The 24327-nt window shown below is 42.2% G+C and overlaps 1 protein-coding gene across 1 annotated transcript in view; it reads left to right on the forward strand.

Moving 5' to 3' along the window:
* Positions 1-521: 521 nt before the first annotated feature.
* The window catches only part of SCUBE2 (signal peptide, CUB domain and EGF like domain containing 2), a 34788-nt gene continuing 10982 nt past the window's right edge, over positions 522-24327 (forward strand). The window contains exons 1-16 of the mRNA XM_054390378.1: positions 522-642; positions 2850-2972; positions 3409-3534; positions 6349-6483; positions 10960-11085; positions 11464-11580; positions 12415-12504; positions 14110-14226; positions 15223-15345; positions 16697-16813; positions 19130-19252; positions 19739-19855; positions 20461-20547; positions 21099-21203; positions 22335-22490; positions 22844-23047. Of these exons, the coding sequence (XP_054246353.1) occupies positions 522-642; positions 2850-2972; positions 3409-3534; positions 6349-6483; positions 10960-11085; positions 11464-11580; positions 12415-12504; positions 14110-14226; positions 15223-15345; positions 16697-16813; positions 19130-19252; positions 19739-19855; positions 20461-20547; positions 21099-21203; positions 22335-22490; positions 22844-23047 (1987 nt within the window). The remainder of the gene's footprint in view (positions 643-2849; positions 2973-3408; positions 3535-6348; positions 6484-10959; positions 11086-11463; positions 11581-12414; positions 12505-14109; positions 14227-15222; positions 15346-16696; positions 16814-19129; positions 19253-19738; positions 19856-20460; positions 20548-21098; positions 21204-22334; positions 22491-22843; positions 23048-24327) is intronic.

Here is a 24327-nt window from a genome sequence, read left to right on the forward strand (position 1 = left end):
GTGGCAGCATGCGCGGCCGTGGCAGGGTGCAGGCGTATGAGATCATTGCACGGACTTGTCTCCACTAGCAAGGGACCGTTTCACGGGCTGCTGCGGAGCAGGGAGCGCACCGCTTCAAATGCTCTTGCCGCTGGCACCCGCAGGCTGCGTGTGAGGTATCTGCTGCACCTTCCGGCAGCATCATCTCTCCAGGACACCTGTGTTTAGGGTGCCGCACAGGTGTTTGAGGGTCGGTGCCGCGGGTGGGTGCGCTGGTGCGGTGCACGGCGGGGTTTTTCACGTGGGACGGGGCGGCTGGCGCGCAGCGGGTGCGCTCGTCGCCCTTGGGTGCCGCCGCTCGGCCCGGCACTGAGGGAGACCCGCCCAGCCCTCGCTCCGCCGCCCCGCGCCCACTGTCAGTGCGAGGCGGGCCCCCGCCCGCAGACGCCTCCCCCCTTCCCTCCTCCTTTCCCTCCTTTCCTCCCGCCGCCGCCTCCTCCCGCCCGGCGGCGGCAGCAGCAGCAGCAGCCGCAGCGCTAACGATGGGGTCCGGTGGCTGCCGCTGCGCGGCGGGGGCTAGGGCGCTGCCGCTGCTGCTCCTGCTGCTGCCTGCGCCGGCCGGCCCCGTCGCACTGCCCCTGCCCGGTGAGTGCCGCGCCGCCGGCTCGCTCTCAGCCCCGGGCAGCGGCTTCCTCGCGGGGTACCTGCCAGCCCTCGTGTTCCCCTTGGGGCCCGGGCCGTCACTGTCTGGGCCAGCACCTGGGACGGGCGGGAGGCGAAGGGAAGCAAGCGGCTGTCGTTTCTGGGGCGAGGGGTGGCCGCGGGGGCGAGCGCAGCTGTTCCCGGAGCGGGATGGCGGGCGGGTGGCTGGCTGCTTGCGGGGTGATGCAGGCAGCGCTGGCGGTTCTCAGCTCTGGGTTCCCTGCGATCCCGTCTGGGAGCAGGGCTGGCCCGGGGTGGGGCTCCCGGTTAACGTCTCACCTTTGCCGAGGGAGTGGGGGAGTAAATTCTGCGTGTCCCGCGGCTTCCTCTGTTCTTGGTCGCCCAGTAACTCAAGCTGCAGCCTCCTCCGCGCCCGCCCATGCCAAGTTGAAGGCTGGGATGTTTGCTCACAGGCTTCCTCCTCCAGGGTCCCTTCAGCTTGAGCGGCTGTCACGACATGAAGAAATCTGCGCCTTCTGAGTTCTTTCCCTTTTTTCCATGCTTCTGTATGCGTTAACGCTGGAGTTTTGCTGCTGTTCTTCTCTGCGTGCCGCAGACCACAGAGGGTAGTGTAAAAATAAACCACTAGAGCGGCTGTGGTGCCTTTGGTGTGGGATGTAGCTGACGTCCCTGTGCCATTGCTGTGTGAGAAGACCCCCTCCCTGGTGTGTGTTTGCTGGAGCCCACCTTGTGGAGGCAGGTGTGTTTCCCTGGCCCAGGCTGGGAAGGGAAGAGCTTGCTGTGCAGGGGGTACACATGCTGCTAATGCTTCTTTCTGCCTGCTCTCTTTCTTTCCCTACTCATCCTTTTCCTTCTCATCCTTCTCTACCTGAATTCCAACAGCTGGAGGCCCCTCAGCGATTCCCAGCAACCCTCCTTGTGTGACTTGCTCACTCGGTTCCCTGCTTCCCCTTATTTATAATGGCCTGATTTTTCTTCTTTGAGAGGAAGATGGGTTCTGCTACTGTCTCTGGCTGTTTCCCACGCTCACCTCACTTTCTGGAAGGCGTATCTGAGCACTCCATGGCTGTTATCTGTCCTGTGTACACCTGAAAGCCAGGAGAGCACTGCTGTAGCACTGGCTCTTTGCCTTGTTTCTTGCTGCCAAATGTCATTAGGAGTTAAAACTGTGAATGCTTTCTTAAGTTGGCAACTGCTGCAATACCTAGAGGCATATTTTGTGATTGGGGGGGGGGAGGACTATAAAGAGATGAATGCTATAATTGTAAATGGCAGAGGTGCTGGCTGAAATTCCCCATTAGAAAGTGATCCCAACTGTTAAAAGTGGCTGAATATTTAAGTAGTCGTTTTCTGCTGATACTCCCGTACTTCGTCCTGTTATTTTAGCAGTCACTTTCTGTACCTATGTGAGGTGCTGTTTCTGCAGTTCTTCCCATTAGCCAGTTGCTGGAAATCTTACTGTTTCTGTGTTTGAATTCTCTTCCACTGTATGAAAAACTTCTGCTCCTGTCTTCTGCTGCCCATAACTTTTCTTCCTCTTCTTCTGTCTACGTCTCCTCATCTCCAGGACTTCCTCCTGTTGGTTTTCCCCTTTCTCCTCATTTTCTCTGCTCTGAAGTTTCCACATGGATATTTTGGTGGTGCTGCTCAACAGATACTATTCTTGTATTTTTAAAATTGGCATTATTTATAAATTATACATCTGCTTAATGGTAAGTCAGTCTTTTAACTTGTTGGGTTTGACTTTGCAAGTACATTTCTGCGAACTCCCCTTGTCAGTTAAAAAAATCATTTGGCTTCTGGAGGTTGGTGTCGCAGATGTGATGAGCTCTTTCAATGACTGATTTTTGTTAACTAGAAAGGTTAACAGTCTCTAATGAATCTCTGTGAAAAATGACATCTAAATCTCATGGGAAATCTAGGCCAGAACTGATAACATTTGATCTATTTATAAGTGGGTTCAAAAGCTTAACACAAGCTTATCTGAATTGCATGCAAAATTACATCTTTGTGCAGGTAGAGCATTATATGAAGTTAAGTTCAGATACAGAATCTGCATGTTTCTGTCTCCTGACTCATAAACACATAGCAAATGTGTGCAGCATGAACAGGCACTCAGCCTTACATCATCTGATCAGTGATGCGTACTGGAGATGTGCTCTGTTCCCCACCGTCTGACATCCCTTCTGAATCTTGCCTTTTCACAGATGTGGATGAATGTGGCCTCGGGCTTGATGACTGTCACCCAGATGCTATCTGTCAAAACACCCCGAAGCTGTACAAGTGCATGTGCAAAGTGGGTTACACTGGTGAAGGGAGGAAGTGTGAAGGTAAAGTGATGGCAGCACTATGCTCTGCCTGTATCAGCATGAGCTATTTCTAAGAAGACAGAGCCGTTAAAAATAACGACTGAGAATATGGAGGATGATTTTAAATGAAAACAGTAGTTGTTTCTTCACCTGTTTTACTTTGTGTTTACAAATCAAAGGCAAGCAGATTGCATGGCTTTTCATCTAGTCCATCTAATAATAATAATTTGTTGTTTAACCAACAGCCTGAAAAACTGTAAGGTAAAGCTCCATGGGGATCTGAGAGCATTTTGTCACTCTAAAAACATTCAGCAAGTAATGTGTTAAGTATGGTCTGTTTGCAAGACATTGATGATTTCAGACAGCAGTTGCTGCTCACATTTACACAGTAGCATCTCTAACTGTCTATAATGCTCAAGCAAGCATCCATCATAGTGACTTCTGCTTTATTCCTTAGACATTGATGAATGTGATAATGACTTCAATGGCGGTTGTGTCCACGAGTGTTTCAACATTCCAGGAAATTACCGATGCACTTGCTACGATGGCTTTATGTTGGCTCATGATGGCCACAACTGTTTGGGTGAGAAGTGTGTTCGTCAATGTTGAGTGGCAATGCTAACAAACTTTTGACTGTGTCCCTGAAAAACACAAGGTGATATGTTAGGCTGAATCAGCTCAGCTAGAGAAGAACCTTACCTACTCCTGTAGGAATTCCCGTTGCTGATGTACCCTGCCAGTGTAGCTATTTCCCTTCTGTAAATGAGGGTGGTTGTGCTACGTTTCTGTTAAGTGCTTTGGTTTAAAGTGTGTCAAGTGCCATCTATTATTAGACTAAGTGAGTTTATGTAAAAGAACATGTGCTATCCTTGTCTCTTCTGTTTCAAAGGTAGTTTAGGATCAGTTCACAGGTGTGTTTCCACACTTAGAAATCTTCTTCCTTGGATAACGTTTGGGCTTCTCAGTCTTCCTATGTCAGAGTACTTCCTGACATGGAGCTGTGAGGAAAGGACAGGGAGGAGTGTGCAGTAGCTGTGTATGACAGAGGCCATTGAGGTACAGGAGTAAGTGAAATACTTGGAGTTTCCCTGGGTGGTTACTGTGAAGCAAAGTACACAAATCTGGAAACTTATTCAATCCTGGCAACACTCCCTTGACCAGTCATGAACACACTCCACTGTTTCTTTTATTTAAGACCTCCAAAGTTTCCTTCTTCTTGTGTGCTAGCAGGTGAAATCTTTAAGAATGGATAACAAGACCTTGTGTTTTTGCTGTGGTGGTATTTTCCAGCACACAGTGCAGCAGTGTACAGAAATGCTTGAGCTGCCAGCCTGTTGGCAGTGTTGTATATGCTTGCCAGTGTTATTTCCCTGGGATAGAGCCTCATGTTAATGAAGTTGTCCTGCTGATGAAGTAATTTTGTTCTAAATATTTCACTGAAGAAAGCAGAGAGGGAAGCAAAATATCTGCTGTTATTTGTGTAAACACACAGTGAAGTTCAGTTGAGGTTACTATGAAGGGCTGAATGTGAGCGAACAGATTGCTTCATACAAGGGCATTAGAAGGTATGTTCTCTTTGTATCCAGTAGCCCCTCTAGAGCATACTTCAGCTGCCTTGTTTGTCATCAGCGAGACCTAGACATAACTTAGACCAAAATCTACCACCTGCTGTGTTGCCGGGAAGCTGCTCAGTATTGCATGGCAAGCTTTTTAAAATAAAATAAAATGTCACTGACATTCAGCAAAGTTTTTACCACTGACCTGCCAATTTTGAGATGTGATGTAAACATTAAATAAATGTTTTGGCATGTAGCAAATTGGATCACATCTTCTCTTAATCCATTTATTTACTTTGTTCATGCCAGGGTTGCCCTCCTCTCACCCTTAGTTCTGAAGATCTCGGCTGTGTGCCTGGGTTTAAGCCAAATAGACAATTACTTGTTGGAAAGAGATGATTTTTTTGAAAGCTTTCCAAGGTCTGTAAGACAGAAACATCTGCTGGAGTTCAACTCTGTAGTACTAAAAACTCATGGTGGTTGTTTATTCATGATTGTTTGCACATTCACATCACTGCAGAACTCTGAAATACTCAGCTTCTCTGTGATGGAGATATGTCAGCCGCTCTTTTTGCTACACCAGGTCACATTCTTTTGCATCCAATTGGCTTACTCATTGCCTTCATAGAAATTAAATCTGTTGTAATACTATGTAATGCTCCTTACTAAAAGCCTTTCTCTTTCTCATTTTTTCAGAAGACAGCTGGTTTATGCCAGAAATGCTACAATGTTAAATTAAGAACATTGTGCTGTTAGCACAAGAACAATGAACAGAACAGGGAGCAAACATGATGTTTCATATGAATTTGCAAATGAGACCAGTGCTTTGCCTCAGCAACACTTTGTCCTGTTTTTTAAGGGACTCAGCAATTTTGCTTCCTGTCCGAAATAGCATTTCTGAGAATTAGCGTAGGAAAATTATTTGCTGATAGTGTTTACAAAAACCTGCACTTATTAAGGGGTAAAATCCAAAGAACTGAAGGTTGGGATGAGCATCTGGTTTTTCAGAAACTTGTAAAATGTTCTTCTAGTCTTTGTTTCTCTTGGTCATCTTGCAAGCAGAGCCTTTCTGTATTCTCTGGTATTGTTGAAGCTCTGAGCATTGCAAAATCAACATTAAAACTCTTTCCAGAACTTCTGCTCTTGTCATTGACTACAGTCAGGCAACACAGCAGCAGCCTTGATGGTGATGACCTAGAATTAAGGGAGGAGGATAGTAAATCAAACTAAGCATCAGAACAGATGTGATGTGTGAATTCTAGCAAGAGTGAAGGTAAGGAGCAGGCGATAGGTGTTAAGCTGAATTTATCCTGAGGTTTGTTTTGTTTTGTTTTTTTCTCTTTTGCTTCAAAATGGAGATCTTTCTTGAACAACACCTTTTATACCTTGGAGGGGTTTGGAACCAGAGTTGTGTCCCACTGAGCCAGGCAAAAGCGTATGTGGATGCTCAGCCTAGATGTAAGTGTGCTAGGCTGCTGAGCAGTAGCACTCTCCAGCTGCACTGAGAGGCGGAGTACGTTCACATAGGTGGAGTGCTAAGTCCTGCTTCTGCCTCCACCAGGCTGCTCTGCCTTGGCTGTAACCAGTAACTCTGGTTAGTTGGCCAGCATTTCTTGGGAGCTCTGTGACTGACTGGGCAAACTGTGAACAGGGAAGATCAGCAGCAGACATACACTTTCCTAAGGGCAGCAGCACAGCACAGCAATAGCAGGCTAGCTGGGGTGTCTGAGCTGCCTGGCTGGTTATATGCTGAGTGTCCATGCTGCACACTGAGCTGCTCTACCAATATGAATGTGTTGGTGTTTGTACAAAGCTGATCTCTCTCTTTCTCTCTCTTTCAGATACAGATGAATGCACGTTCAACAACGGTGGTTGCCAGCATGTTTGTGTCAACACTGTAGGCAGCTATGAGTGTCGATGTAAGGAAGGGTTCTTTCTCAGTGACAACCAGCATACATGCATCCACCGCTCAGAAGGTACTGGCTGCTTCCCTCCAGACACCACACAGGAGTTTTTGACAGAAGCTAACTGCATAATCTTTAAAGCAGCTTCAAAAGTGTTTTTAGGTTGAGTTTTTCAAAGCTGTGAGGAGTCTCGAAGTCTTTACTTCTTTTAAAAGGGGTAGTGTGTCAGAATCTTCTAAGTGACTTTGAAGACTCTTCACATCCCTTCTGCTCCTTTCATCCCACCTGTATATGTGCAGTGTTGTGCTTTTTAAAGGCTGTGCTTCCAGTGTACTTTATGATCTGTTGTGCTGCTAAGCTGTGTCCTGATCCAGAGAAGGGCAACAAATTGAAGGACAGTGAATTCCGACCATTTCTATTGGCTGTAGTTGCAGGACCTGCATTACCTTCAGGTACCTTTTAGATTCCCTGTACAGTGCTTAGGTTTCAGCTAAGAGATTTATTGTTTGTCAGCCCTGAAGGTATTCAAATCATATTCTTTGTTTTGAGTAAAACCTTTATGAAACAACCTTTGGGAGATCAGAGAGCCTTGACTATCTAATTAGGCATTGAATTGAACAAAATTATTTTGGATGTCCTTAGGGAATACTTTAAAGTGGTTGCTCAGATCAGGGAGTTGTCCATTGAACTGTACAGTGAACATCTTCTAAGAGCTATTTAAAGCTGCAAAGCTTTCTTTAATCTGTGGCTTATCATTGGCATGACTATAAGAGGAATCTGAACATGAGTAAACTAATATCACTTTAAAAATCCCCATAATGGAGAGATAAAAATTTATAGACACTTATAGCTATCTACAGCTGAGTGCACTGAGGTGGTTGTCATCTGATGTAGCTGAATTGATCTTTTGTTTGAATTAAGAATTAGTATTCCCGGTTTCTCTGGTACTGGGCTTGGTCTTACTGGGATCTGCTGATGTGTGGTGATTTCTCAGGCTGTTGTGTAACCTGCAACTGCAGGAGATGAGCCAGGAGTGGGGACAAGCAGGAGGGCTGCAGTGGTAGAGCAAGGCATTTGCCTTGATGTTGCTTTGCTAGTAGTGATGTGTGTTTGTGTGTGTGCATGGGTGATGCATCTGAAGATGAAAATCAGTTGCTTGAACTCCTTTGTCTCGTCTAATGCCAAGGGAGGAAAGACATCCAACTCTTCTTATTTGCTGTTGCTCAAGTACATTCTACAATCCTGAACTAGCAGCAGCATTTCTTGTCATTAGTATTTGTTCCCTAAACTGTACTTTTGGAATTTTGCCTCTCTTATTTTAAAGATGCATTTAATTTCTTTCAACTTTTTGGCCAAAAGAGCCTTTTTCGTGTAATACCAAATTTCCACTTAATTTAGTTGGTGGTTGGTTTGTTTGGTGGTGGCTTTTGGTTGTTGTTATTTGTTTGGGGTTTTTTTCTTGCTTTTTTTTTTCTTTTCTTTTTTTCCTGGTTTGTTTTTTTGTTTGGTTGGGTTTTGGGTTTTGTGTTGTTTTTTTTCTTTCTTTTCTTTTTTCTCTTTATGAAGAAAAGCAGGAGGAAAAAAAGATGCATTTTCTTGAAAACTACTAAATAAAATATATTTTCATGAAAAAAAGTCTTAAGAAAAAGCCCTTACTGTTTTTGCCTGAAACACTGGTTTTCTTCGTACTAAAATGCAGAAGTGTTTGTTTTTTTTCTTTAAAAGCCATTTTTCAGGCTATCATGCTGTGACTGTTTCCTTCCTGCCTTCTCCCATTACTGTGAAGAATGAGATTCCCCATGGGATTCCCACTTCCTTTTTATATTTTTTTCCTTTTTTTTTTTTTCTCTCTTCTTGGAGGGCAGATCTGTTGCAAGCCAAATCTCATTGCTTCATCTTTCACCTCACTTTCTTCTCTGCTTTTCTGCTCATCACTCCCTCCCCTATTCTCTACCTTGTGTATGCATCTTTCAACATATATACCTAATTAGTTCCAAGATCTCACAGCATTGATCAAACAGTATGGCCCTGCCACCTGCTCATTTTTGCTTCTTATCTGTACTATAAGGGAGTATTTCCTTCCCTGTCTCCTAGCCTGGTTAAGAGACTGCATCTATTAATGCTTGAGAGACTTGCTAGAGGTCTGCAATAACATCCTAAAGGATGTTATATACACAGAAAAGGAGTGAACTGGAGTTCAGATAGGAGAAATGGAGTGCCTTAGGGCTGTTGTATTCATTCTAATGACCAGTGTAACGGGAGCCTGAGTCACCTGCCCTCCCAAGTCTCTGCAACTATCCTCTGCTTCTCTCTCACCTGCTGGGATGTGGTACTCAAGTCAGGTAGCTATCTGAGGAGAGTGATAACTAAAATTGGCTTCATCTGGTTTGATGGCATTGGTCTGAAGGACAGTAGTGCTCTTAGGAGCTTGATGGTCTGCCTAAGATCCTGCTTAAATCACAGGAACTCAGAGTGCCTTGGGAAGTTGTGCACAATCCTACTTTATTTATTTTCTTGACCGTGTGCTCTGAATGAGCTCTTCATCATTTTTGGGAGAAAGGTTTTACTTTGGGAGGCTGTTAGTAGCTGGTAGGTACTATAGAACCAGAAAATTTGAAGGAGAACTGCTTTTCATGCATATCTGTGTAGTGCATCCTGCAGTAGTTGTTGCTATGGATGACAAAACTTGTCACTCCCCCTTATGGTATTTCAGTCACAGCTACCTGTTTGTTGGGCAGACTCAATAGGAGTGAATTGGACCTGCAAGATGAGAGCTACATTGAAATTAATGGTTGAGCTGGAAGAGTACTGTGTCTTGCCAGTGACCAGAGTGCTCAGATCTTGCTGATGTTTACTGGGTACCTTCTTGAAGGTCCAGTCAACACAGATACTCATCTGACTTGGAGTCCACTGATTTGGGCAGGCACTGGATTCAGATCTCTTGGCTATGAGTGTGACAATCAAGAGACTCATCCATCCCAAGACATTTTTGTGTCTTGCAAGGTCTCCTGAGAGCGTGTGTCTGGCAAGTATGTGGTGGGTGAGATTTGACCAAAATTTGTTTGGGATTTGGTTCTGGACCACAATCTGTCATTGGAACATCTCTTGAACAATGTGATCTGCGTCCATGAAGGAGTTTGCAGTCACACAACATTTATGGTTTTACAGACATTTCTTTAATGCAATCTGATAGAATGGGGCTGAGTAGAAATCTTATACTGCCTTTGGAAACAAGCAGCATTTTTGTAGTAAATGCTAGAATGTGTGTGTGCATGTGTGTGTCTTCTATGAAATGCTATCCTTGGGGTCAGCTAGATTTTGGTGAGTTTGGTGGTGTACCTTGTTAAACAATAGGCACTTTGTTATTAAAATGTGCCCTGGTTTGGGCAGTGCAGTTCTAGCTTTTTATGGAGACCTGATGGAATTCTACTCGTTCAGAACAGAGCAATCCCAAACTGAGCATTTAAACCATTTGTCTGATGGTAGTGAACTTTGCTAAAGTACCTGCTTGAACAGTTTCCTCTTAGGGAGCTCACTAGAGACAAAAGAATAACTAAGAAACTAAGCTGCTAATGCTCTGAATGCTTTCCAAGGCCCCTGAGCTAACAGACCAAATCATGCTGCATGCTTAAGAACAGCAGTGTCACAAAAATACAAGAGTTAATGAGACTAATTTGTGGCCTCATAGGTTGTCTCCTTCTTGAGTGGCAGCACAATAATGGATGACAGCTTTCATGTGGGCTACTTGGGCTGTGTCTGTGTGCTGCAGGGTTTGAAATCTCATTGTCTTGTGAGACTTCTACAGAGTCCTCACTGTGGGAAAGGAATCAAAAAGCCAGTAGAGCAGAATAATCTAGGCTCTGCAATATCCATTCTTTTGTTGCTTAAAGCTGTCTTAATAGGGAAAGGGTACTGTAGCTTGTGCTTCAGATGACAAGAACAGTCGTGTGCAGAGGAAGGACCTAATTAAGTGTAGTGGAATAATGGTGATGAACTGACCTCTGCTTGCCAATAGAATGGTTTTGTTTCATTTAATAATAAGACTGCAAGAAAGAGCTGTGCAAGTGTAAAAAATACTTAGGGTGTGGAATTGTTCACACAATCCCTTTTTAGCAGTGTGATCACCCTTTTCATTCTCTCTCTGGGCATCTCAGCTCAGTAGAGCTCACTGAGGTTAGAGTGGGATAAACCCTTGTAGCCAAAGTATGCTCCACTTACTCTTCTCAAACCAAGTGTTGTCACCAAGAAGAAAGAGCCTTTTGGTGTAACTTGTCATATAAAAACCAGATGCACCAAGGCAGAGGTTTTGATGACAGAGGTTTGCTCTCTGTACACCCGAGGAGAGCATTCAGTTGTCTTCTCAATTTGTATCATTACAGAAGACTTCAGCAAAAATCTGTGGTGTAACGCTAGTAGAAAAGCTATTCTGTTAATTTGGTCTAATGATCCAATTTAATAACTCAGCCAGCTGCTGTCCAGTTTGAGCTTTTCTGGGTTTTTTTTGTTTGTTTTTGTTGCTGATGCTCCTGTGCTTGTCCTGTTTTGCAGAAGGCATGAGCTGCATGAATAAAGATCATGGTTGTGCCCACATATGCAGAGAAACACCCAAAGGAGGAGTTGCCTGTGAATGCCGACCAGGATTTGAACTGTCCAAGAACCAGAGGAGCTGCATTTGTATGCAACATTCTGCATGTGCTTATGGTTTCCCAAAGTGAACAAATAGTGTTCTGTTTGCAGTGATATGGGATTTGGTTTGTTATAGGCAAACTGGGATGACATGCCTAAAGTCAATGCATTTGCATTAGACTAGGATCAATGGCTCTGTTGGACACTATCCCACAGGTTGCTACAGTATCTGTAGTTTGAGAGTTGTGCCATCATTCATAACAAGGGGAAGTTCAGCACCACAAGAGAGCTTTGCAGGGTTTTACAGAGAAAGGAAATGGGCACGTGAGGAAGGTCCATTGGATGGTCAAATGGAGACAAAATGGCACACTGTCTTCTAAAGGTGCTGGAAGTACTTGTGAGATGTAATATATCTTTTCTTCTTAGTAACATGTAATCATGGAAATGGTGGCTGTCAACATACATGTGATGATGCTGATAATGGGCCTATTTGTGGATGTCACCCCAAGTACATCATGCATGTGGATGGGAAAACCTGCCTGGGTCAGTATACAGTGGAGGGAAGTAGTTTTCTGTTGATGACTAATTCTAGAGTAGTGTGGCATTGCTGTGTGTACGGTTAATGCTCTTCATAATAGTATGGCTAGAAAATGTCAAGGATTCCAAAACTAAGAAACCTGATAGTGCATGAGTGAGTTGGCTGGGTCCAGGCAACTTATGCTTCCCTGTATAAGTAGCTACCTAATACCTCTGAAGCCTGTAATTTTCAATGATCTGTCTGAAGCAATAGGCCTGTCACTCAACAAAGTAGATTCCCTTCCCCCCTAGGATATTTTATGTTCAGTTTCTTGTCTAGCATGAGCCACAGAGTGTAACCAACCAGTACATCTGTTAAAACTAGAACTCTGAATTTAATTAAAGTACAGTTTTTGCAAGGCAGTTATCCGTTAAACAAAGCGCTTAAGATTTATAAACTCTTCCAGTCTCTGGAAGAATTTGTTTTCTGTTGGTTGAAATCAAATGCTCAGACATAACTGGCTGGTGCTTGTATGAGTCCATGATAGATGATGACAGTGTGCTCTTAACAGAAGTGCTTGTGACAGTTCAATCAATTCTTTCATCTTTACACCCATAGCACATCTTCTGTTTTGTTAAGAATATTGGAGAAACATGAGTTGTAAGGAAGCAACAGATGCCAAGTACTGTCATGGTTTCAGCTGAAGAGTATTAATGATTTTCATTATTAATTTCTTTTTTAAAAAGTTATTTTCTGTCTAGTCAGTTCCGACTGTCTCTGATAATTCAGCATGTGATGCAGCTTTTTGCATGTGTGAGGCAACTTTATTAATTTGCTTCTTTTTCTCATGTTCCTTACAGAGAGGGAAGAGGCTGCTGTTGAAATTTCTGAGGGAAACACTACAGCAGGAGCTGATGTGGATAAGAGGGTGAAGCGACGGTTGCTTATGGGTAAAAGTGCTTATTCAAAATAATTTTGCTGTTTGCTGAAAACTTTTAGATTGGAGATTCTTTTTTTTTTTTTTTTTTTATTTATTGTAACCATTGTAACTCTGTACTGAATTCTTCCTGAGATTCTCCACTCCCTTTTAAAGAAGCAATATTGTTCCATCATGTATAAGAAACTATGTACATTGCTTGTGATGGTCAGTAGGGGGTGTCAGGAATTTGCCCTTGAAGCAGTGTGTGTTTCCATGATTCTAACTCATCACAAGAATGCAGTACAATCCCTGCTGTGGTACAGTTTTAGCCAAGTGGTCATGGAGGAAGCAGTGTTCTACCTGCATCTCTTCAGTTGAAAGCATATTTCTGCATAGAAGAGATTTGTTCCTAGTGGTGGATTGCATCTTATTCTTTCTAGGGCTGTTTACATCTGGCCTGGAATACCAGCCTCTAGGTGTCTGTCACTACTGGGAAGGCACAGACAGGAGGAAATGATCACTGTGGTCTCAGGGCAGGTGGATCAGTGTATTGCCACCTCTCAAAAGCTCCTCTTGGCGGTTGGGGTGATTTATGGTGCTTATTGGCATTTGCCACAGAGGTGGCGTGGAGCATGGTGGCTGAGGAAGAAAATGCCATAGTACCAAAGCTCTGACATCCAGAATAAATATTTAGACATCTAAATAAGTAGTCTCATTTAACAAAAAGATTTCTGTGGAAAGAGGTAAAAAAGAGGAGGTGCTCTATCTTCATGTGGAGGATGGACACAGCCTCCCACATGGGGTGAGAGCCTGAGAGAGAATAAACCAGTGAAGGTGTCAAAATTTCAGAATAAGTAACTTATGCTTGATGCTGCAGAAAACTAAGAGACAGAGCTAGAATGAGAGGATTTCAAAAAAGAGACATAGAAAATGGTCTCTGCAGCATTCTGTGTCAGTATGTGCTGGATAAAATTGCATTTGTCCAGTCAGAAAAAAGGTTGTTAGACTGAATAATGTGGTTTGATTACAAGAGGATAAATGCCAAACAGCGAGTTATTTCTGTGTAGCTGGATGTAAAGAACTGTACTTTAGAGGTCTTCACTAGAACGGCTTGGTGAGATTTAGACATAGTTTGCATAGGGGGAAATTAGAGGTACATTAGGTTGAGGTGGCTCCTGAGTTACATGCCTGAAGGAATGCTTAGTGTGGGTATAATGACTAGGAGCACAGGTGTTATGTGAAGATGTACTGGCAAGGATTTAAGAAAACAGGTGTATTAAGTGCTGAGTGTAGCCAGACATCTGAGTGTTGTTGGGAAGTGTCAGAATCAGCCAGGATGAAGTGTGGGTATAAGGAGACAGATTGACAGGTGCAGATCCATCATCATGGAGTGGGGATTTGTGTTTAAGGATGAGAATATCCAGAGGCAATATCTTAGTTTGTAGAGTCTCCACAAAAACCTGGACATGATTGAGGCAGGGATTTTGCCAACACATGTGTTTAGTAGTTGCTTCTGTATACTGGAGTAAATGTAGTTGAACAGTAGTGTGCTTGGAATTAGGCCTTGTGTCACAGAATGTTTCTTGTTGCCATTATAATATCCCTGAGCAAACTTCAGCTTTATCCTGTTGGCTAGAAACATGTGCAGTGAACAACGGTGGCTGTGATCGAACATGTAAAGATACATCAACTGGAGTTCACTGCAGCTGTCCTGTTGGATTCACACTCCAGTTTGATGGGAAGACATGTAAAGGTGAGTTTTGTACTTGCAGATACCTGCATACCAATGTCTTGCTGTAAGGTATCAATCTCCATGTGAAAGTAATCCAGTGTCCTAAGGAAAGCCAGTATGTGCAATCTGACCTCAGAAGGGACTGCAGCCCAGGGGCCATGCACTGCTTGCATCACACCAGGTGCATAATGTGCAGCGAATCTCTACTGCTCTGCCTTCCCCTTCACCACTTCCACCCTTCCTGGCAAGATGGCCTTGTTTTTCACAGATGAGGAGGTAGGAGATAATACTGGTCTGTGGTAAAGTAGGGGTCAGTACTAGGAGTGGTAGGCACGTAGGTTCTTAGAGGCACACAGTCCAACAGTCTGCTATTTCACCCAGGCAGCCTGGATGTTAGAGCAGTTTGTAAGCAAATATCAGTGTGTAAACAGGGATGTGTGAGTAGAATTACTTACACTGGTCCAAGCAGCTCTAATGAGATTACTGAACGGGAGCAAAGGGACATTTAGGCTGTGTTTTAGAATACATTTTCCAGTAATTAGATGCTAAGACTGTTCTGCTAGGCAAAAATGATGGAATCCTCATGCCCGAGTCAATTAATATTAGATGAAGAGCTCATTCGAATATTGGCATGGAAAGGACGGGTTAGGTCAGGAAGTCTTCTCTCTCTGAGATTTCTGCAGGGCTTAAGAAAAGGAAATGGAAAGAATGATAAAAAAGCTAAAACATTAGAAAGCATTTTAGTCGGACTGTTTCCAAACACAACTTAGGAAAGTGGTTTTTTGTGAATACATGTAACTGACAGCAGTATGTTAAATGGAAGCAAATAACAGTCATGGGGCTGACCAGGCCAGATCATTCCTAAGAGCTGGATTGATCTTCCTTAATTTGTAGTAGTCTCTCTATATTTTGTTTCTGGGATTCTCTAACCAATTGGACGTGACTGTTTTCTGGATCTGGCAGAGGAAGTGTGTTGAATGTACTGTGTTTAATAGCTGAAGCACTTTTTTGTTACAGATATTGACGAATGCCAGTCCAATAATGGAGGCTGTGATCATTTCTGTAAAAACACTGTTGGCAGTTTTGATTGCAGCTGCAGAAAAGGATTTAAATTATTAACAGATGAGAAATCATGTCAAGGTATGTGTACTGGAGAGGCAATAAAGTAGAACAAATCAGTGTGGCTTGGACATCTACTGCAATGATGAAGTGATAATGGGCTCCAGAATAATTTCCATGCTTCAGTGCTGGGTTTTTTTGTGTTTTGTTTTGCTTTGGTTTCTTTCTGAAACAGCTGTGGAGTTAACACGTTTGGCTTGATACTATTGCAGGAGGTACGCTTAATGGCACAGTGAACTGCTATCTGGAAGCAACAGACATAGCATCATATAAGAAAGCTCTTTATGAAGATAATGTTTCCTCCACACCCCCTTCTACTAATGATCTTAGAATAATTTAGAGGCATAATTCACAGTGGAATTACTTTTTTTTTTTTTAATGGGACATTTAGATGCCATGAGTTCATTATTCAAAGATAAAAAAATTATAACACGATCTGTGAAATTACAAGCCTGCAGACAGGCTGGGATCATTATTCCCTAAACCATCATGAAGTATGTGATTTTTAGAATGACATAGATTTCTCCTGTGAGATTTACAAAGTATATTAGCTTTTCTCTGTAATGGCTTGTATATAGAGTTACCAATCCTGATTAAGCTGTTTAAACACATAAAACTGTAAAGATCAAAACGGTCTGCGGTTTTGGGAGCGCTACAGCATGAAACAATGTAAAGCCATTTCCTAGACAACCAGCTGATGCTAATGATTTTGAGAAAGTCAAACTCACCAACAGAAAATACTTTTCACCTGGGTTGTTGGTGCATTTTTTTAATCAGACAAAGAAGGACAACTGTTGATTTGGAGAGCAAGCTTACTATAAATATTTGAGATTTTCAGAAGAGTTTGTGGGGATATTTTTTAGTGGAATCTGCTGATGAATATATTTTAAAGACTTGCATCTCCATTTTGTCCCTGTCATTTCTGCTACTTTCCCTACATTGTTTCAAAAGTGGTGTCTTGAAGCAAGCCAAAACCCAAGAAAAGAGAACACTCTAATGTGTCAGTGATGGTGATGTGAATTTTTATATCTTGCAATGTGCTTATGTGGCATGCATAATCAGAGTCATAATATGGTTTGGGTTGGAAGGGACCTTAGAGGTCATTTAGTTCCTACCCCATGCCATAGGCAGGGACGCCTCCTAATAAACCTGGTTGTTAAAAATGTGGCAGCAGTTCTTGTGTTTGCCAAGACAAAGCCTGTGTGGCAAACTTACTGTCTTTTCAAAGCTGTCATTTCAGTATGTTACATAATTTGCTTAAAAAAATTTGCTTAGTTTTCATAAATCTGCACATCTCTGTCCAACATGGTTAGCTTCTCAGTGCTCCCTTGCCAGACTGAGCAATACTGATGTATCCCTCTACAACTTGCAGACGTTGATGAATGCTCTTTTGAACGGACGTGCGACCACACGTGCATCAATCATGCAGGCACCTTTGAGTGTACTTGTAACAAAGGATATGCTCTCTATGGCTTCACACATTGTGGAGGTGAGTTCTAAAAAGACACTGCAGGCTGTGCTGATAGTGTGGTTGCCACAGGTCTGAAGAGTGTCTGTGCAAGACACAAGCCTATGTATATGCAGTAGACGTACAGAGGAAATTTTACTCTTTGACATGATAAGGAGACATAGAAAAAGTAGATTATAATCCTGCTCATTTTTGGTTTTGATTAAATGATTTTCCCTGACTATGAGAACAAACTGATACGTTTTGCACCTGGATATGAAAGCCATAATTTGATAGAATTTTCACGTGCAGAAGTCATTGACTTTGATGAAAAGTCCGTGGAATAGGACTTAAGAATGGGAAGCTCTGAATGAGTTGGAAAATTATGTAGATTGGAATTTAGCTGATGTAGTACCACAGATTTACATTGGCCAAGATTAATCGTCTTAAATATTTTGTATCTTTCCTACAAGGAAAGTTCAAGGAAAGAGAGAATGGTGTTCACAGAACCTCGATGTATGGCAAGTATGAATATTTATGTGACAAACTCCCAGAATGAACACAAGGAAACTGCATACTAAATGGAATTAAACCTGTTTTATGTAAGCTTTAGGCAAGACCTTACTGACTCCATCTGTTTACTGAATTCTGAGTAAGACCTATTTATTTCTGAGGCAGAATGAGCACACCTGAACTTAGAGATAACAATTCAGAGATCTCTCTAACCTCTGTGATCTTCTAACCTCTGCTTCTTGAAAATCTGCAGAGAAGACTACAGGGCTACAACAGCTCCATTATATCCTGTCTGTATGGGGATTAACACTGCATTAATTCTACTTGCTAAAACAAGTCTGTTCTCATTATTAATTTATCTGTATTAATCCAAGTTCTTTTCCCTACCAGTGAGGTAAAGGACCTATAATTTTGCTGTTGGCTGCTAAGTGGCCTCTTTATATCATGCTTCTGTGTAGGAAATATTAATCCTTGTGCCATATTAAGTCTTTAATTTACTCGCAATCACAGGCTGTGCTGAAACTGGTAGGGATTCTGCATATGCACCTTCTGACCTATAAAGAGGTCATTAAGTGCTGGAGATAATAGGTTACCATTGCCTGCAGCATCCTTACAAAAAGGTCAATGAAAACCAAAGATTCGGACCGATTTTGTGGTGTCCTAAGCAGGAATAGCATTTTAAGATGTTGCTTTCTTTCTGCATTATTCCTCTGCTGCTAATTTCTTACCTATGCTGTCTCTGTTATGTCAGTAGTATATTTTTCCCCAGAAATCAGTTTTATAATCTGTTTCACAGTATTTTCCAGCAAATTGTTACATATCTAGAGGGGGGGAGAGCAGTGACAAGAACCTTATTTCCATTAAGAAAATTGTATGAAGAAATAGCTACTCTCAGTTGCATACTTTCTGAACTCAGAAGAGTTTTGATGGCAGCCTGCTGGGTTTATGTATAATTGCCATAAAGCTATTGGAGACAAGGGAGGCAGTTATCGGGGGTATTTGAGAAACAGAGACATAGAACTTTACATTTCCCTTTGTAGAAATTCATGAGATTCCTGTCATCCCATTTCTCCAGCCAGTCAAGATCCCTCTGAATAGTGGCACAACCATCTGGTGTATCAGCCACTCCTCCTAGTTTTGTATCATCTGCGAACTTGTCAAGGGTGAACTCTTGTCCCATCATCCAGGTTTAATGAAGAAGATAAATAGTATTGGCCCCAGTACTGACCCCTGAGATACACCACTGGTGAATGGTATATTGAGCATCGGCATGCAAGTTTGCACCCAAGGCAGCATGTTGTGTTGTCAGTACTTTCTCCTCCTATTGGCATTTATTTAGCAGGGCAAGGCTCTGAAATTGGATAATTGGCTAAAAGGGACAATGGTGGTACAATAGCATTAGCAGGTCCTGTGGGGTCAAACAGCGTTCCAAAGCAGTTGTATATGTCTGAGAGCATTGGTCAGTATGAATCCTGTTCATGTTGTCTCTCTTTATTCCAAATTAGAAATATTAATTAACCAGGCACAGTGCAATGCAGACTTGCTTTTTGGTCTCCTTTTCTTCAAGTTAATTTGGTAACTGTATTGCTGAAGCCGGATATGTTTTTTGTGTGGTTTGTGAACGTACCTAATATCTCTCCTCCCATAATATTTGATCAGTTTTGACATTTATCAGAGGATTTCCATGAAAACAAAACTATTTCAAGGTGGGTGTTCACACAGCATTCACAAAACCTTTTCCAAACCCTAGTAAGCAGTATTTGTATGCTAGTGTACCAGTGGAGTTGGGGCACAGAACTTTAGCAGGAGTAACTTTCTAAACGTATTTTTACCTTTCCTCTGTAGATGTTAATGAATGCAGTGTCAACAATGGTGGTTGCCAACAGCTATGTGTGAACACACAGGGAGGTTATGAATGCATGTGCCACTCCAACTACAAATTACACTGGAATAAAAAGGATTGTGTTGGTAAGGTTCCTGGTAAATTCATTTCTACTCCTGATGTCTGATGGCTATGGGGTTATAGTCAAGTCTGAAAATCTTGATCTGTTCAGTTAAGTGACATGAGTTCTCACTATTTCACTTTACTTTTTTAGTGAGGCATGATGGTACTGGTGTTGAAACTGGTAAAAACAAGCAAACCCCCCAAAAAACAGGAGATACTTTGAGGGATGTTGATGCATTCTTTCCTGTGCTTGAATCTACCTCATTCTTCTGTTTCCTTTTGTTTCTCTGCGTGAGAAAGTATGTTGATCATAGTTGTACCTGAAAGGAAATTCCTTGTGTGGTGGGATCTTTCAGTGATTTTATTTTGCTTTGATTTTTCTGTCTGAACAGCATATTAATTGCATGGGTGCTCTCAGGTACCAGCTACAGAACCAGCTGCATGTCAATATGTTAGTAGACTGAATGTAGCTATTTTACCTCTGTGAGTGTTTGTTTTATCCTATTTAGAGACAAAGGGTCCAATGCCTGATAATATGTCACCCAAGGTATTGCTGCACTGCATTAAGAGTGGTGGGAGTGATAGATGCTTCTTAAGCTGCTCCTCAGATGTCCAGGTGTTTTCTGGTAAGTTGAAAGCCTCAAAAGCAAGCATATGATTCTGTAGAGAGTGTAAGAGTAGCAAACCTCCTAATTCTCATGGAAGCCTCCAGAAGTAGACAATTAACAGGGACTCTTCCTCTTTCACTATAGATAATAAAGGGCTATATCCCTGCCAGTGTCCCAGGAAAGCCCCCCTTACCCTGTCTTTTATAACTGCTCTACCCTCAGATTCCCTTCTCATGACAACTGTCTGTTTGAAGCTGGGGATGACAGGGCAGAATTCTCTGTGCTCCCTGGGCCATTCCTTAATTGGCCCTGAGAGCCAGTGCAGAATGGGGCGAAGGCATTCCAGCCCTGCGTGGGGTCTGAGATTTTGCCCGCACAGCCCCTCCCACCCCACAGGACACAGCATGCAGACTCGGCTGCTGCTCGTGGGAGAGGTGCTGCTTTTCTCCCTGAATGCTTCAAATTACTTAGGAAGAGATAAGCTGTAATGTAGAGTGTGTTATGAACAACGTTGTTGAAAAGGGTGAAGATAATGTTGCCACTCAAAAAATTTTAAAATGCATTTTATACCACAGGAGCCTTCAGTCTGTCGTTCCTGACTGTCTATATGGTTTGTTTGTTAGGAACACAGGATGCCTACACTCTCACTTGTGGCAGGTCATCTCAGCTTAAGAAAAAGCAGCAAAATACAAATGCATCCAGCTGGCTGGGTAATCACTAGATGTACTGTTGCATGTTTTGACTGATTTCTTTTAATAGATAACTGTGAAATAAGGATGTTTCTGTTGACTTTCTTTCCCTCGCCATTCATGGTTACAGCAGGAAATTCGCCTTGTACTGCTCAAACTAAGACTTATACGGGACAACACTGGACAGTATTGGCACCATACAATATGTTTAGTTTGAGGTGTTGGACATGAAAGTTTAGAAAACATTTAAAGCTAACCAGATGAGAAGTGCTATTTTATATAGATATAAACTACTTTCTGAACTGGCTTGGAGTGTCTTCTTTGTCTTCAGCTAGCCTTTATTTGATTTACCCAATAGCAGTTCTGGACTTGACCCCATTCTTCTTTTCTGGTATTTTTTTTCCAGTTCCAGCTGTGGAGGAAGCTGGCATCACTTTAAGTTTTCTGTGATGATCACTTTTTCACTTTATATTATCATATTTTTTTATGTCATCATTGTGATATGACATTAGGGTTATCTACATTTTTGTATTCCTTTTTAAAAAATAACATGTCATTGTTTCTTTCTGAAGATACTTCAGCCATCAAGATAAGTGTAACCTTTAAATTAAATGAAGGAAAATGTAGTTTGAAAAAGACTGAGATGTTTCAAGAAGGCCTGGAACAGGTGATAGCAGGTATGAATATAAAAATGTAGATAAGTAGGTTAGAGCCATAGCTCAGGGGTTGTTAAGTGCTTTCCAAATATGAAGTACACCATAAGCAAAGCACTTGCTTTTCACTGACCTTGTGAATCACACTTCCATGATTCTTGCAATGATTGTTTCAGATCATACGACATTCCTGTGACAACCTTAGCAGTCTTGTTAGCAAATCCCTTCTTTGTTTGTACTACTGCTAATAAATTCTCAGTAAAATCAACCATTCTTTTGAATCTTTCAGTTCTTTCCTTTCTCACCTGCTCCTTACTGTCTGATGCCTCAGTGAAGAATCTCATGGCCTTTTATGCTGACTCTCTTGCCAAAGGGTTATTCCTCTTTTCTTTTGTCTGTGTTCTATACCTCAGCAATCCCAGATGGGTCAACTCTTTCATCTGTGCCAAGGCAGAAAGTATAGCCTAGGAATTCATGAAGTCAGCAGAAAATGAGGAGTATGTCTGTGTGTGTATATATACATATATATATAAAATAAGAGGCAGCTAGGGGAAGAAGTCACTGAACAGTATGATGAATCAATGTGTCAGTTTGTTTGTCCTTAGGAAGAATAACTGAGAAACTATGCTGGGTGCTCACTGAAAAGTTGTATACTCCAGAAGTAAAGCTTATTCTGGGTGTTCTCTTTAACTAAATCTCATTTCCTCACTGAAACTTTGAAAATTGTCTCCTAATGTCCTGCATGTGCAGCCACTAATTTAAACACCATTTAAAACTTGAGTAGCCTGCTTGATGCAGGCAGTGTCATGGTTTTAAGGTGCTTTGCATAGTGCTAAGGCAATATGCTGCTAGCAGAACCCAGGGTAAGTGGGCTGGGCACTGCAGCCAAGCTCTCATCCTAGCAGTGAATCCTGCCTTGGACCCACTGCAGTGCCAGAGTCGTGGCCTGACACTACATCTGTAAGTGCACTGGATTTGTGATTCTATGTGAGAATGTACCAGTTGAGAAACTGGTCAGACTGATTGTTTATTGGTATGTGGAGCTGATGATTTGCTCCTGTTCAACTCTTCATGACAGCGTAGGCCCTGAGCACTAGTAAATGTTCAATAACAAAGCTGGCCAAGCTTTTGCTTCCTTTAATTTTGTTCATGCAGAGACACGTAATTCAGTAATGGAGAGCATCCAATACGTAAACCTAACGTGCAGCACTGGCAAGAAAGTTCATGGAACCCTCAGTAGAATGACAGCAGATAGAGAAATTTTTATCACTGTGGACTTTGAGCTTGAAACAAGCCGAAAGGAGGTGACAGGTTGGTTGGAAAATAATTCAAGGTGCGGTTTGAAGCTTCTTGCTATTTGCTCCTTAATTTCTGTATTTTTCACTTCCCTCTATATGCTAAATGATAATAAAAAGTATCTCCTGTTTTGAAAATGAATTGTACTGCTTCAAAAAAGTGAAGGATGAGACTAGTTTCACAGATCAAACAACTGCCCTTAGGTTAAAGTCGTGTGGTCTGATTAGTTTTCTTCTAGCCTGATGGTGTTGTCCTTGCGAATATCCCAGACGTTGTTTCCTCAGTGATTTGCATTGGTTGGTCTTTTGGATTGGGTTGATTTATGTTCATGGTCACTTATAGCAACTTTTACCCTTGATACCTTTCAGACACATGTGATGTGCGCTGTGCACGGAAGAAGACTGAGAAGAGATTCCGTAAAACCATTCGAACCCTACGGAAAACAGTCAGCAGGGACCAGTTCCGCGTCCGTGTCTCTGGTGTGGACCATGAAGTGGCCAGAAAGTCTCTCAAGCTATCAGAGCCACAGCAATCTTGCGGTGTAGGACAGATGCATCTGGGTAGCAGATGTGGTAAGTGAATGTAAATTAGGAACAAACCATCAAATGTGTTTTACTTGGGTCTGGTGAGCTTAGAGACATCACAGGATGCTAGGCTAGGAGTGAGAATGGTTGTGTGCGAAGTAGGGGTCACTGTGCTACTAGGATGTGCTCTGCTCTGTATATTTATCGCTGGCAATGGCTGTGTTACAGAATAGAGCAAGGGCTCAGTGCATTACAGGTTGTTACAGCTGACGCACAGAGTGAGCTCAAAGGCAGAAATAATGGGAGTGCCAATGGCCTTGATACCCCCAGTGTTGTTTTTAAGACTACTTTTAATATCCAACATATCGCAGTGTTCTGAACTTGTTTCATTTCTTCCTTGTTTCAAAGAAAAGGCTGAGCAGAATTTCATACAGTTACATTCACTTTGCTGATTAGGCCTGGAGTCCCAGAGAACCTTCATGGCAGAGTTACAAATTCATGGAGAATGGGCCAATACTAAGAAAAATCTTAATTATCATGGTGCTGGAGAACACCATGATAATGCAGCCTATAATAAATACTTCTAAAGCACAAAAGTTAAGGATAGGGGTCAGATGTTATCTTAACAGAAGCCTAACAACCATGACAGCTAATTCAGGCTGCATAGAGCAGGCAGCATGTAGGTGGTTTTGTGAATCAGCAAAGCTTTAAAATGCTTGTCAGATTGAATTAGCGTGTCATCCAGCAGCAACTCATTTGGCCTCAGAGTAAATTTTTCTAATTTAGTTTTGCTAAGTCTGGTTCCTAGAATAGAAAAATTAATTGATATTGTTTAAAACATGAGTGTAAACAACAGACTAGGGAATTGCTCAAGAAAAAGCTGTAAGTTTTTGTTGTTGGGAGTTTTTTGTTTGTGTTGGGGGTTTGTTTGTTATTGGTGTTTTTTTGTTTGGTTGGGTTTTTTTACATTGTAAAAATTCTGAAAAACTTTGGAAAGCTCACCAAGATGAACTTACACAGATGTTTTCAAGCTATTGTGCTGAATGTTGGACGAAGGCTTTAAAAAACTGTTTCAGTTCATTGTACAGAGCACAGTACAGCTTTCAAGCCATTTGTGACTCGATCTGGAAAAAGTAGCAAGTGAGCTACAATTACTGCAGGTGGAGGAGGCAACATGAGTTACAATGAGGAATTGGAACAACAAAGAAATTGGAATTTTTAGGTAACTACAGAACTAGCCTAATTTCTCTTTACAAGTGAGAAGCTTACATGGCATTTCTGTGATAGTTTAGACAGAAAGGGAGGTTTTGGAGAAAGCTTAGGTGGAT

The sequence above is a fragment of the Indicator indicator genome, chromosome 21 (assembly GCF_027791375.1).
Source record: "Indicator indicator isolate 239-I01 chromosome 21, UM_Iind_1.1, whole genome shotgun sequence".
In the NCBI taxonomy this organism is placed as follows: domain Eukaryota; kingdom Metazoa; phylum Chordata; class Aves; order Piciformes; family Indicatoridae; genus Indicator; species Indicator indicator.